Source organism: Mastigoproctus giganteus, chromosome 3 (genome assembly GCF_048544385.1).
Source record: "Mastigoproctus giganteus isolate SK-2022 chromosome 3, ASM4854438v1, whole genome shotgun sequence".
NCBI lineage: Eukaryota > Metazoa > Arthropoda > Arachnida > Uropygi > Thelyphonidae > Mastigoproctus > Mastigoproctus giganteus.
The window spans coordinates 242,219,181-242,235,265 of record NC_143577.1 but is presented as its reverse complement, the minus strand read 5'-3'; the positions used below and the strand labels follow the sequence as shown (position 1 = coordinate 242,235,265).

Here is a 16,085-nt window from a genome sequence, read left to right as displayed (position 1 = left end):
AACTGTCAGTTAAATACCCCCAGGTCATTTTATTTAACTTCATATTTAACTGTGTAGTTAAATATGAAGTTCTCTGAATAGTGCAGACTGGCTGCCAGGAGAGCTCATGGGGTTTTGTCAATGATATACAGGAATTTTGCCAGCAGGGCTATATTACTATATTTTGTTACCTCTTTTTTTATCAATAAAATTCTAAAAATATTAGTATTAGTAGTATTAGTACCACAAATGATGCAAGAAAAAAAGCTTATAGAGCATCAGAAAAAAAAAAAAAAAAAAACTATTACCACTTCCCACATCACATGTCCAAACTCTAATAATCTGAAAGCAAATTTACTTGCATATATCCTACAATAGTCCTTCCTCAATTTAAACTGATGTTCCTTCACATGTGTTGTCTGATATCGTATTGTATTGGTGCTTGCCAGAGCAGAAAGCAATATCAAGTACAAGTCATTTTACTCTCACTGCTAATAAAAGAAAGTATTAGAAAAGAAATTCTCCACACACACACACCATATAATTTTCTTTTATATTTTTGTGATTTTTTATATAAGATTATCTTGATTAATATAGAATGCAAATTAAATAAATTTAGATAACTGCTGTTACCATATTACTATTATTATCTCTATAATATCCACTTACCAGTACTGTTTATTTCTGTATGAAAAATAATACATATAACAACCAATATTTTTATCTTTTGCATATCTGAATTCTCTTCCCTTTGCTTCATCCATGCAAATCAAATCCCCATAATACTCCAATACGAAGTCTCCTTTCTTGATCATTTTTTTTGCTATTACCCCTCTACCTTTTCCAGGAAATTCTATTACCTAAAATAGGAATTCATTTTTCATTTACAAAAATAAAAAAAAATTAGGTTAAATTTTATATGAATTATTTAAAACAAACATAAGTTGTTTAAAAATATTTATTTAAATATTTAAAACTTAAATTTTTCATTAATATTTCATTCAATATGGTTTACAAAATCTGATATGCTGTGGAATCTTCACAATATGATCTTTTAGTTCACAAGCTCCGATTTATTAATAAAACTGCACCACTGAGGGTGAGTGTTGAATTCTGAGTGCTGAGTTCTAAGTCTTTGATTAATTTCATTTTAGTGCACCACTGAGGGTGAGTGTTGAATTCTGAGTGCTGAGTTCCAAGTCTTTGATTAATTTCATTTTAGCGGGAAAAAAGGGCATCTTGTGTGAGGAGCCATGCATTTACACCACTGAGGGTGAACTGTTGCCTTATCTTTTTCTTATTTTATGGTTTTATTTTATTTTAATATTAGGGTGTTGTGTTACACAGATATATGGCACCTTGCTATGAATAACACTAACTTATTTCATGGTAAATAGTGTTTCTTTTTCTTATTATTATTTTTATTTCTGGCTCGTGCAGTAAAAGTCACTGGCTTACCTACTGTTATTGTTGTTGCCTATTACTGCTTGAGATCATCATAGGTCAATCATTATACTGCATTAGTTCCTATACTATCTGTGATTTTTTAAAATTTGTTTTTTAAATGATATGTCTAATCAAAGGGTCAATGTGTACATTGTGCAGGCTGAAAAATCCAGAATAACTTTGAGTGGAGGGACATATACTGATAACATGCCCAACTTGCATCACTGCTGATGTTTCCTGGTTGAAAACTAATGCTGTGAAATCATAAGTTTTAGGTTTTAAATTTAAATATATACTAAAGACACTTAGAGAAAGACAGTGAAAAGTAAATAATTGGTGGTCAAAAGAAAACTGTGGAATTTGTTACATGCAAATACAAAAAACTTGCAGCAGCAAGAGAAAATATCCCTTCTCTCCATCCAACACTCATATACAAGTTGAAGGTTGCAATGCCTCAGTTATGTGTTAAAAGTTCTGCAAAATTTTGCTTATTTTTTACATTTTTTGTTGTTGTTGATATTTTTTTTTTGTTGTTGATGGTTGGTTACAGACTTTAATAACTAATCCTTCTTTATGGATTTTCTTGTTTCTCATTTAGCTGTTAACATGTACTAAATGATGGCATTTTAAGACTGATTTCACAAGGTCTATCTGATTTCAGTTTCACTCATTTATACAAAAAAGGGAGAAACGTGCTATAAGTTGTTAACATGATAAACAGTGCAGCAGAGCAATGAAAACTTACAACTGTCAGTCTCCTGTGAATATTCTTTATTGTGAGAGTTTGAATGTGTAGAATTATTGCAGTTACTAAAGTATAACTGGAATAAAACTCTTGTATTGTTGATAAGGTGCATGTATGCTTATAGCACTAATGGTTTGCACAAAGAGCCAGAGTGCTGGTTAATTAAATCAAGTTTTTGGCTACACATTAGAATTGTCTTCTTTTTTAATCCATAGATTTGGGCATATTCTGTATATCCAGCACACTGGATAAATGAATTCAAAGTGTCCTGGTCGTAACACACTGATAAGACTATGCATGAATTACACATACTGGATATTACAAGCTGTTTATATATGATGTCCTGATAATTTCTTTATTATAAAGAGTAACTAGCCTTAAAGAAATGTTATATTCTCTCTTACTGATCTGGAGATGTTTTCATTAAATCAGTGATGCTGTGTGCTAAAAATAGATACAATTATGATATTCAGAGCAAAAAGAGAAACCAGCGTGACTTGGGATTTAAGTATTTCTGTCACTAAGTTTTTATTATTCATTTATTAATTTTTCACACCAGCAACCTGATACTGATTATTATACTGTGCTCAGTCATCACTTGTCATGTTATTGGCCTATCTACTCACAGAATTTCATATACAATCTCATTATCAGACTACCTGTTTTTTATATAGCCCGTAATGGACATGTGACATTGGTGATTGGGTAGTTCATTTTTTGGATAACGGAGGAGCACCGAATAAACTAGCCACTCTGTATATATAAAAAGCTCGCTGTCTTTTTGTAAGGAATATTATGTCACGTCTACATTTTTCAGCTCACTGAAATGAAATGACTGCTCAAATGAAAAGGGTAAAGCATAACCTTGGGAAGTAAGATGTGACTTAAAGGAAATTTTTAATTGGAACTGAGCAATTAATAAAATTCCAAAAAGAGCACTAAACCATCAGTATCAAGTGTAAGAGTATTTGTTCAGTATGGCTGGATATTCAGTGGTAAAATCATTGATTATTACATTTTACTATTGGGCTGTGAATTTAGTGGATTTTTTTTTTTTTTTTTTTTAAATTTCATTTCAATAAAAAAAAAAAATTGAGCTGATAAGTGAAAATTAAACTTTTAAAATATCATATTTATATTTTTGATATGTTGAAAAAAATATAATATTGAATACAAATGCAATGATCTTAATTTTGTTAAATGGGATCAAAATGAGGAAAGGAAAAGGATGGAAATCAGGTAAAATAATAATGCATTATATGTTGAGCAGAACATTATGCATGAAAAATTATATAATAATGGGGTGGTATTTTCAAAAATGGAGCTTTACATAAAAAAATTGTCAGAAGTTTTACCTGTCATTTTATGATGAGTATATATTAATATGCAATAAAAAAAGCTGTAAGTGTCTATACAAATACTCTAAGGCAAAATATTAACCAGCCAGAAGTACTTCGTAAACTGATAAATTCTTTATGTGTATTCTTTACTTTTTATATCCTAATATATTAGAGTACATGGCTCCTTAATTTTATACCCATAATATCAACTTTTTATTTCCCTCCAAATCTGCCACTCTTGGTATAATAAGAGTTTAAACTTTTATTTTGTGGAAAGACCATTGAATAAAAAATAAGATATCAGTAAATTAACACAGCAACCAAGGTATGCTTCTATTTTTCCCCACTTTACAAAATAATCAAAATTTAAAATTCTCCCCATGCCCAAGTAGAATAATGTGCTATTATTTTGCTCATTTATTCTGATTTGTAATCTTTCTCCTCTTAAGACTTTTTACTTATTCTAAGTACTACCACATCCAAAAAGAACAGACTTTTCTATAGAGCTGATAAAAGAGACTTATCAAAATCAAATGAAAACAAACTAGCAGACTTTTTTCCTTTTTTTTTTTTTTTTTTTGATAAAAAGTGTGGGACTTTGGAAATGACATTATCAGCCATAATAAATTAAAGGTTCTGTTTTGATAATTTTTTTTCAAACTAGGGAAAAGACTTAAATACAAATCATCACAAGCTAAGAAAGCAGCCAGATAATAGCTAAATTTTATTTTCTCAGAATAATGCTTTCTTTTTTGTGATAATAAAACATGTGACAATAAGTTAATGTTACAAAAAATAAAAATAATAATAAATAGAAGGAAATATCCAGTGTATAAACAAGAAATATTACTTTACTCTCATAAATGGACTTTGCTGTTTGGTAATATGAACATTACCTAAAACTATACACAGGGTGTGTGATGGGTTCAGTTTGATGAGAAGAGATTCAATGAGATGCAATTTAAATGGAAGTAAGATAGAGAAAATAGCCTGAATAATTCATTTAAATATGATAAAAGATTTAAACTGTGAAAATTAATTCTCAATAAATTGAGATATAGCCAGTCATGTACATTTAACCTATTGGTTGTTGTTGTTATTTGGTTTTTAGGAGCATTAGCAACTAAGGCCATATTGCACCGGGTATATGCGGTGGTCATTCCCTCGAACCCCGGTCTAATCAAGAAGCGTGTGCTACGCACTGCTGCTCCTTCCCACCTGGCTACAGAGGCGCCTTAACCTATTGGTAGTCACATGAACATATAAAAGATACTGAGTCATTTGTACCCTCTTTAAAAAATATTTCTTGAATTTTTAATAGATAAACTGCATAAAGAAAATATTTTAGCAAGCACTGTGAGTCACTGCTGACTGAAAACAGAATGATTTTGAGTGAAATTGAAATAGTTAAAAAAAAAAAAAAAAAAAAAAAAGGAAAAAAAAAAAAGTTGGGTCAAAATGACCAACGATATAACAGGAATGTAAATTAACCAAACTGCCTGCAAAAATATATATTTTCTAGGCAGTTTCCTATAAATCTAATTAGGCATTATACAATATTAAACCTACGTTTGACACTAACCCAAAACTATACATCACATTCATCAATGTGCAAAGTCTTATGTAGTATGGCATTATTTATATTGCCAATCTATCAATATTTTGCAATGGCAGTGGGAAGGGATCCTACCTCAAATCCATCCTCCTTTCCAGATAATATAGCTTCTTCTACTTCTTTCTGCTTCTCTTTCTATAAAAAAATATGTAATACTATACAGCAATGCTTTGATTAGCATAGCAAATGTGTTCCTGAAGGAGGTAGAGTTACTCAAAATTGCACCACACACACACACACACACACGCACACACACACACCTTTTCCATTACTGTCAGAAGACTGCTATAAGAACAGTATCTTAACAGTTAATGCAGGGGAAATTCCAACAGATGTTATTATCTTATTGGTATAATTATTATAATCATTCTAATGTGGTTGATACTGAATATTAACTTTGCATTAAGAGTACTTTACTATTTATTCACTTTGAATTGCCTTATCACTTCTGTCTTTTTTTTCCTTAAAAGAAATGTTATTTCTTGATAAATTTATTTTACATTTTGAACAAATTTACTTCCTGACTCTTTCTAATGATTGGGAAGATGCAAATTCTGTAACTAGGTCACTTTATAACCAGACCCATTATAATCCTTGTAAAATCTTTTGGGCCTGTAAATTTTGTTTCAAAGATTAAAAACACCTTGCCGAAGAGAGCCACCTGTGCTGGTTCAAATAGAAGTGGCAGTATACACAGAACAAGGTCTGTGAGGTGTTCAATAAGCTACCTAGCATGCTTCTTATAGCATATTTTCAAAACATGACTGTTGTTTTGAAAATAAGACAGAGAACAAAAAAAAAAAAAAAAAAACTGAAAAATTGGAGAGTCAATGTTTAGTAAAATTATGCAATATCCAACTTTGTAACCAACTCTTTTGCACTATTTATCATATTTACAAAGTTATAGCTGCTAATATTCAAGATACACCACCAGGCACACAATAATCTGGCTTATCAAATAGTTCACAGGCAGTTTCCTGTAAATTGGGTCATCCTATATCTGCAGCAACACAAGTTTGCGATTCCTGCTGGATAGGGAATGGTGGACAAAATAATGGAAACACTTGAGTTACAGGTGTGCAATAATATGGTGTTCAGTGACTCTTTGCTTTTAAAGCAGCTTGCATTCTACGTGGAATAGATTTACATATATTCTGAAACGTCTTAAGAGGAATGAAGGTTTCTCACACTTCTTTCCAAATATGCCCACAGTGGCTCAATAATGTTTAAGTCTGGTGATTGTGCAGGCATGGGAGATGCTTAGCTTCAGTTTCATGCCCCTCAAACCAAGATTGGACATATGCATTGCAGGATCATCTAGACAAGACTGCAGCAATAATTCAGACACAGCATGGGTTTGTTAAGGGAAAATCTTGTCTGACAAATTTGATAGGATATTATGATGTGGTTACAAAGGAACTGGATGCAAAAAATAAATTTTATATCATATATTTGGATTTCAAGAAAGCTTTTGACACTGTTGTGCATGAAAGACCTATTGTACAAATTGGAACAGAATGGTATTAAGAGTAAGTTGCTACAATGGATAAACAGATGGTTGAGTGGGAGAAGACAGAGTGTGGTAATCAATGGGTGCTGCTCTTCGTGGACTAATGTTATTAGTGGAGTCCCACAGGGTTCGGTGTTGGGTCCTCTGTTGTTTTGTATATTTATCAATGATACTGATGAAGGTATATCAGGCTTAGTGTCAAAGTTTGCAGATGATACTAAGGTTGGCAGGGTTGTTAATGATAGTAATGGCATTGTGCTACTGCAACAGGATCTAGATAATTTGGGCAGATGGGCTAAGAAGTGGCAAATGAAGTTTAACCTTGACAAATGCAAAGTACTGCATATGGGTAGAAGTAACCCCAGAGAAATGTATCAACTGTGTGGTACTACACTTAAGGTGGTAGAAAATGATAAAGACATGGGAGTAATTGTGCAGTCAGATATGAAGTTTTCTGAGCAATGCAGACAGCTGCCAGGGCAGGTCATGGGGCTTTGTCAATAATATATATAGGAATTTTGCTAGCAGGGAAAAGGAGGTGATTGTCCCTCTATATAAGGCAATGGTCAGACCATGCCTTCAGTACTGCGTACAAGTTTGGAGGCCTCATTTTAGGAAGGATGTAGATTTACTTGAGCGTGTACAGAGAAGGGCAACAAGATTGGTGAGGGGAATGAAGGGATCCTCTTACCAGGAGAGGATTAAGTTCTGCAAATTGCAGTGGCTGGAGACTAGGCACCTGCGCGGTGATCTGATTGAGATATATAAGGCCTTGAATGGGTTGAGCACGCTGAATTCTGATGGGATCCTTCCACTTGTTCAGATTACGAACATAAGGGGGCATAAATTCAAATTAAGAAAAGACAGATGTAGAATAGATGTGCTGAAATTTGCCTTTAGCCAGCGGGTGGTTAATTGCTGGAACAAACTTCCATCTGTCGTTGTGGAAGTTGACAGGTTAAATAAATTTAAGGAGGAACTGGACAGGCATTTGGAGGGAATGGTGTCATTTTTTTTTTTTTTGGCTGATGCTGCATAAGCTCATACACTTGCTTTCTTGCATCACATGCCACTACTACTACTACTACTATTTTAAGGGACAGTGCGCATATAAAAGAACATGTTCAAGGATCAACGTATTTCACTTTGGGGCCAGTTCATTCCAAAAGTGATCACAAAACAGCATTCAGGCACTATATCAAAGATGGAAAAGCTATTAATAATATGGATGGAAAATCAGATTCAGAAGCAAGTGCCCCAATGGCCATTCAAGCAAAAGCAAGATGTATTTATAAAGATATTAAGGATAAGTACGGTGAACCCCAAGCCAAGTTTGTGGCAAGCAACAGGTGGTTTAATAGTTCAAGCATCGTGCTGGTTTCCAAAACATTAAAGTATGCAGTGAAGTTGTCAATGCCGATTCTGCAGCTGCAGAGAAATTTTGTGATGTGTTGGAAAAACCCCTTCTAAATCTCCACAGCCCTCAACTTCCACAGCGGCGTGCTTATCAGCTGGAGAGTTAATTCTGGCAACGATGCTCAAAAGATAAAACTTGCTGACGTTAAGACTGTCTCCTCTCTTTTTTGTAATTTTATAATTTTGAAATCTTGTACACTTTTATAATTTTTCCTGTGCATGAGATAAAAAAAATTTAATAATTCTATTTACAGTTCGTAGAACATTCATTTTTTGCTTCTATCAAATTCAGCACACATAGTTGAGAGTGTGGAATTTCCCTAAATGATTATTTAGGGAAATTCCAACTTACTAGCATTCCGCGGAACGCAACCCTTATGTAAGTCGGGGAGTTCCTGTACTACCTTCGTACTTTTTTCCCACAAGGCACATGGCTGATAGCAACATACCCTTTCACTTAAAATGAAGGTTCATCGAAAATCAGTTTCTAATTACAACTGTAGTATTTTATTATCCAGTATCACCACATTTGAGTGAACCAGAGTGACGTACCAACAGTGCGGTACAACATACAGGTTGTTTGTTTGTTATTTGGTTTTTAGGAGCATTAGCAACTAAGGCCATATTGCTCCGGGGACATGCGGTGGTCATTCCCTGACCTTTCTGCATCCTCTGTATTTAGTGGGAACAGGCTCGAACCCCGGTCTAATCAAGAAGTGTGTGCTACGCACTGCTGCTCCTGCCCACCTGGCTACAGAGGCGCCCAACATACAGGGTTGTGGAGAATGAAAACGAGCTGGGGGTAATTGACAGTTGTAGAATAGATGTGCAGACATTTGTCTTTAGCCAGCAGGTGGTTGATTGTTGGAACAAACTTCCATCTGTCTTTGTGGAGGTTGATAGCTTAAATAAATTCAAGGAAAAACTGGACAAACATTTGGAGCAAACAGATGGGTGAAATGGGAAGGTTTTTTTTTTTTTTTTGCTGATGCTATACAAGCTTGCTTTCTTGCATCATATGCCTCTACTAATGCTAATGTGAGTGTTCTTAGGAATCCATCTATCCTTACTAGTGCTTAACATGAATGATATACTTTATGTAAATAATAAAGATCAGACTCATCAATATCTCCCTCACATAGGGTTTGCAACAGAAAATAACGATACTTGTTCTTCCTCTTAAATTGCTAATATGAATATAACCATGGAACTGACCTTGGTAAATTCATCCTAATGGGTCTCAATCATGTCTCCAAAGCAGCAATTGAAGAAACTATCACTTAACATTTGTTCCAACTAGTTAGTGGTTCTCCTGATGTTACTTTTTGTTGCCAGTCAGTCCTACCACCAATGAGGACCACCAGCAGGCCTTCCTCTGCCTCACTTGAAATGGCCTCAAATCCCTCACATCATTAATGGAATTAACATCTCCTTTGAAGGACTTTAGTAATGACTTTAAAGAAGGCATTTTCTTTGTGGGTTATTTACACGTAGATGATAGAGAATTAAAAAAATGCTTGAATGAATGTGTTTTGCAACACATTAAGTATTGTATTTCAAAACCTCCAAGTTCCTTGATCAAAAACTACAATAATACAAAAGAAAAGTTCACTGAAGGAAAGGATGTCAAGCAAATCTACAGATTTGTCCAGTGAACTTTAACTTTCAATTTACCTTCTCCTGCACATAATGGAATTCAAATTCCTTTTGTGAAGTAACTTGGATCTCAGCTATTTGTGAAACTAGTCTCAGTGATGAACAGAAATTTGCTTATAATTAAGTGAAGGAAAATTTAAATCAGTCTTTTTGAATATAGTTAGAATTTGTACGGATGAATATTATGACATTGCTAGGGAAGAAATTGTTATTTTAAAAATCAGATTATTAATTAGAGGTAATAAAGTTTCACATTGTCAAAATTCACAGAAAACAGCTTTCATATGGAGCAGTAATCACATACCAGGGCTATAAACATAAGGGGTTTTTCTACCTTTTTGACTAATGGAACACTGGAATGGGTAAGAAATTGGCAAAACAAAATCAACACAAGTTTTATTTCATTCATTCATTTTCAATACAGAAAAGATCTGTTCATCATGATCAGAAAAAAATATAAATTAATTAAAATTAGTTACATTACAAGAATTTATTTTTGTAGATATAGTGAGTGCATTTATTTTAAAATACATAAAAATATCAAAATGTAGATGACTGCTAATTTTTAGAGGAATGTTTCAACAGAAGGTGAACAATTCTTTTGTTCATCTTCTGTAAAACAGTGTTCCGGCACAGTAGCAAAACTACCACTAGATGTGACCTTATGGGGGAGGAGTTAGGAGGCCTGTTGGCTGGTTTGGTATGGTTGTTAAAGATCACATGGAGACCATTTGGCAATTAGGAGGTAGGGGTTATAATTCTGCCTCTGGTTTTGCTTTGCAAGACACCAGTTGAAACTTTCAGTTACAGTTTATACCTTTGCTTGTTTTTCATATTCCAATTAAACAGTATGTGGGTGTGATTGTGAATATATACATATACCACAGATAATATTGATTTAAAGTAACACCTTGAAAACACATGAAACGTTATCTACATCGAATATCAACTGTCAAAATAACAAAATAAACATACCAATATGGATACTGTGGTCTTCCTAGCACTTCGTCTCACAGGAAAATAATCTGTTAGAGGTTTGCATTTAAATTCAGGCTTTCTAAATGGAATAAAGTGCACTCTTAAGTTTTTAAAATTAACTAATCATATGTTTAATTAATTTTTCAAGCATAAGGAGTATTTGAAAATAAAGCAAACATAACATTAAATTATAACCATTTATGTACATGTAATCCAATTTTTGGAGCAATATTAAATCATTACTACATTATTATTATTATTATTATTTAGGTTTAAAAAGTTGTGCACCAAAATCAATAATTTCACAAAAGAAAAATTTTGCCGTAATGAAATACACCCACCCAATCTTTTTTTTTTTTTTTGAAAACGCAGTCCATTCCGGTTATTTTGGACACATCAGGACTAGTGCATTTTGGCCAGATTAAGCAGCTGCCCCAATTTCCGAAGTAAAAAATATAATGAATCCCTCGCTTTACAATTGGTTCACTGTACAATCAAATCACGTTACGACGAACTCGCCATAGTAAAGTACCGTTCACTATACGATGTGTAGTAAGCGCTGGTCATTGTGATCACGTTTGTGAATTGAATTTTAATTCTATTAAACAGCGATTCTAATTAGAGAAAATAGGAGGAATATAATCCACAGGCTATAAAATTAAAGATATATTAAGCACACATTTACCCTTTATTACCTTACCAATTAAAAAATTAAATGATACATGAAAATCGGAAGAATATATGTGATAATCGGAATAATTAATGCGTACTGTAATATGTGCATACGAACTAGTTGACATTTCTGTTCACTGACATTTGTGGGTGGGTGGGGGGGGTTAAAATTTAAAACAGTAAAAAAATAAGCAATCAATAACAAAGAACATGGCACACACAAATTGCAAGTAACACAATATGCGCAAGTGAGAATGGAGTAACGAGTTACAAAGCTTTAAAAATAGGAATAAAGAGAAGATCTGAAAATTTATTTTTTTATATGATTGAAGATTCCACGGAAGTTGTTGTTATTTGGTTTTTAGGAGCATTAGCAACTAAGGCCATATTGCTCCGAGCATATGCGGTGGTCATTTCCTGACCTTTCCGCATCCTCCGTATTTGGTGGTCACGGGCTCGAACCCCGGTCTAATCAAGAAGCGTGTGCTATGCACTGCTGCTCCTGCCCACCTGGCTACGGAGGCACCTCCATGGAAGTATAAACACATTTCACCATAATAACCCACAGAATTCCAGCTGTCGGTATTATCACAAATTCAGTAAGATCGAGTTTACTGTCCGTGTATGATAGATTTCACTAACAGAAAAGCCCAATAAATAGGTGACTGCAAATTGTTTTTGTTTTATGATTGTGACCTCCAGAATTTCATTTCGACGTAACCATGTGGCACCGTTGGAGACAATCATAGGGTAATCTCCAGTGCTGCAGTCTCCTGCCTCGATTAAACAGCATGCTGTCCCAATTAAGCAAAGTAAACCCTGGCTATTTTCTTGATTGGTTTCTGTTTTTTAAGATTTGCCCCAAATAAACGGCTGCCCCGATTAACCGGTGGCCAAAAATAACTGGAATCCACTGTAGTACATGGAAAGCAAATTAACAAGATGATTGGGTTGTTGTTTTGGTTTTTAGGAGCATTAGCAACTAAGGCCATATTGCTCCGGAATATGCGGTGGTCATTCCTTGACCTTTCCGCATCCTCCATATTTGGTGGTGACAGGCTCGAACCCCGGTCTAATCAAGAAGCGTGTGGTACGCACTGCTGCTCCTTCCCACCTGGCTACGGAGACGCCGCACAAGATGATTGGGACATTATGTGTTAACTGTCCATCATACAATTATACCATCAACTGGGCTGATGAATTCAAAGTGGGGGGGAATTGAAGAACTACCAAAGACGTATCCAGATCTAGACAATCATCAGTCAACTACAGAAAACACTGATGCTATTTTCTGATTTCTCTGGATTAGGTTACGATATATAGACACCAAATGAATGTTGTGAACATGCTCATTGTATGATAATCTTGTTCACAAAGAATTGAGCATGAAAATATTTTCAGCAAAATGGGTACTAAAAGATTTGAATATAAACTCAAAGTGGGAAAGAATGAACTGTGCACAGGTTTGTGAAAACTAGCAAGGTTCATTACCATGATTCAACAACCAAATAAAAGTCTTATAGAGCAACTTCATGAAGGATCTCTTTGCAATAGGAAATTTCAATCAATTATGAAGGTTATCAAGATGCTAGGATAATCTGGCCATCAATATCCCACTTGAATAGCCAATTTATCTCAGTGAAGACACCAAATGGAAACCTCAGATTTGTTCTAGAGTTCAGGGGGATAAATAAGGTAATAATTCCCATTACTTTTCCCCCAAATAATGCAGATGACTTGATTCTTTATTTGCTTTTTTTTTTCTTTCTTTCTTTTTTTTTTTGAAGATTTACAGAGACTCAGAATAAAACAGTGAATAGCCAGTGTGAGACTTCTAGGCTGCTTTTAATTTATTAAGATCAAACTTGATGCTGTGATTAACAACAAAAAGTAAACTGTTTGAGAATCAGGCTGTAAAAGAATTTTTTCTTGTCATTGGAATGAAGAAAAATTACACTTTTAGATATGAAAATAGTTATTTTCCAATTATATTATATGTAAGCTGTTCAAATTAAATGTTACCTTTATTTTTTTAAAAAAAGCAACTCAGAATGTGTTGCCATCTTGAATGCAAGTTGTTAACTCAGAAATTAGTTATTGTTGTAATTGAACCTGGCAGGTTAAAGGAAAAATACACTCCAATATTGACTACAAAAGAAGATATATGAAGGAGAAACTGCTTGATTGAAGCTGGGAAGCATGAAATTAGGAAACTGCTGAAATTTCAGAGGATAATTTAGAAAAACTTTGGGAGCCCCCAAAGGCTCCCAAAGTTTTTCTAAATTCCAAAATTTTCCAAAATTTCCAAAATTTTGTCTCACTTTGGGAGCCTAAAGGCTCCCAAAGTGAGACAAAATTCCATTTGCACACTGTTGTTGTTGTTGTTTGGTTTTTAGGAGCATTAGCAACTAAGGCCATATTGCTCCGGGATATGCGGTGGTCATTCCCTGACCTTTCCGCATTCTCCGTATTTGGTGGTGACGGGCTCGAACCTCGGTCTAATCAAGAAGCGTGTGCTACGCATTGCTGCTCCTGCCCACCTGGCTATGGAGGCGCCCATTTGCACACTCTGAGTGCACTTGTATCCAAAGGTTAATAACTTTAAATACTGAAAGGGAAAGTGCAACAGAAGCAAAATCCATCTATAATTAAAGACCACATGAAAAAACACTTTTAAGTAACTATAAGCAAAACTTTTAAGTAACTATAAGCAATAAAGTAAAAAACTTAATTTGTCTATACAGTAATACCAGGAGTACTGTAAACAAATGAATTTGAGGTACTGATTAGTTCAAGCTTACTTAGACGTGGAGCCACTCAGAGATATGATATGAAGAATTTCATTTTAGCAAATATTATTAAGAAGAAATAGGAAAGGACAGAGGGGTAGGAGGGATGATTCTTCTAATCAAAAACTGCCTGAAGGCAATAATAATCTTTCCCGAGTCAGATCAAGGTAATGCAGATGTTGAATCAGCATGGTATAAAATGACTTGCCATAAAGGGAAAATGGTAGTTGGGCTATGTTATAGGCCAAATAATTCTGATGAGTATGACAAAAATTTATTTAGACAGTACGAATGGAGTAGCAAGTACAACTGCCTCATTATGGGTGACCAATTTATCTCTTATAAAATGGAATATGTGGACTGGAAATACACCATGTGGTAACAGGTTCCAGATGGTCACTACTTATCCCACAATGTTTAAGGATGTACAAGGGGGCCCTAATATCACAGATCTAGTTTTAACTAAGGAGCCTACTGTATCAAAAACTTGAGAGTGAGAGAACCATTAGCAGGCAGTGACAACAATATCATAAAATGGATTGTATCTAAATGTGGTCCACAGTAATGGACTACAGATTTCTTTAGATACAATTTATTAGGTATTTCTTGAGTTCAATTAACTGGAGTGACTACTGTATGGTGCTGGATACAAATATACTATGGGAAATATTTAAGGGATTTATTTCTGAAACCACAAACATATTCATACCAGTTGTCATATTCGATAAACATAAGATACCAAAATGAATGATAGGTGAGGTTAAGAGTTTCAGAGAAAAAGAAACAAGCATGGGACAGTTACAGACAATCATATGATTCCAACTTACAAGCATAAGAGAATACAAAGCCATTGATGGAGTAAGAAAGGCAAAAGCTGATTATGAAAAAGTATTAGCAAAGAGGGCTAAGAATGGGGATAAGTTCTCATATGTGAACACGAGGAAGAGAGAGAGAGTAAATCCATTAGGATCCTTAAATGGTTGCAGTGGAAGGTCCATAGAAGCCCAGTGGACATGGCAGTCATTGATACTTACAGTCAAAAGTAGCGTGAAACTTTGGGAAATGTTAAGGTATCAGACTGCTGCAAAATAAGTGATATAATGATCTCAGAAAAGCATTCCTTAGAAAAGAGGAAAAGGATACATATTCAACTGTAATTAAAAAGGCTGTATATGAGCATATCAAACCATTGAGAATGCTAATGAGAGCATCTTTGGATTCTGGGTAGGAGATTCCTTTGTATTGGAGAAATGTTAATGTCTCTCTAATCCACAAAGGTGGTGCCAAAGAGTATGGCTAAAAGACAGTCAGGATACAGAGGGTTGTCATAAATGGTTAGTCTTTTGGCATGAGGGAGACCAACATAACAAGTGGGGTTCATAATTTTCATAAATGATACTGTCGAGGGTATTCAAGGTAAGCAGTCAAAGTTTGCTGATGATGTGAAAGTGAAGAGGATGGTTAACAATCCAAGCCAGGGCATGCTGCTTCAAAAAAGTTTGGATCAATTGCATATATAATCTGAAAAACGGCAACTAAAATTTAATGCTTTTAAATGTGAAGTTATGCATTTGGGGAACAGAAATCCTGGAGTCATATATAAACTAAAAGTAGTTCAAGACAAAAATTACTTAGGTGTTATAATTCAATCTGACATGAAATTTTCCATGCAGTGTAAACAGGCAACTAGGAATGCACATGGTGTCATGTCTATGATTTATGACTTATGCTAGTAGGCAAAGAATATCAATATTAATCTTTATAAGGCAACTGTTAGATTGCATTTGGAATGCTGTATTCAGGTCTAGAGACCTCACCTAGAAAGAGACTTCTGGAGAGGGTTCATTCTCATCAAACTAGACTGGTGATGAGAACAAAGTGATGCATATATGAAGAACGGCTTAGGCGTGAAGGTATGAGAAGTGTGTAAGGTATGAAG

The 16,085-nt window shown here is 34.4% G+C and overlaps 1 protein-coding gene across 1 annotated transcript in view; it reads right to left on the bottom strand.

Moving 5' to 3' along the window:
* The window catches only part of Set8 (SET domain containing 8), a 38,074-nt gene that overhangs the window by 5,375 nt on the left and 16,614 nt on the right, over window positions 1–16,085 (bottom strand). The window contains exons 3-5 of the mRNA XM_090370975.1: window positions 10,683–10,764; window positions 5,201–5,260; window positions 649–839 (exon numbers count right to left, since the gene is read on the bottom strand). Of these exons, the coding sequence (XP_090227101.1) occupies window positions 649–839; window positions 5,201–5,260; window positions 10,683–10,764 (333 nt within the window). The remainder of the gene's footprint in view (window positions 1–648; window positions 840–5,200; window positions 5,261–10,682; window positions 10,765–16,085) is intronic.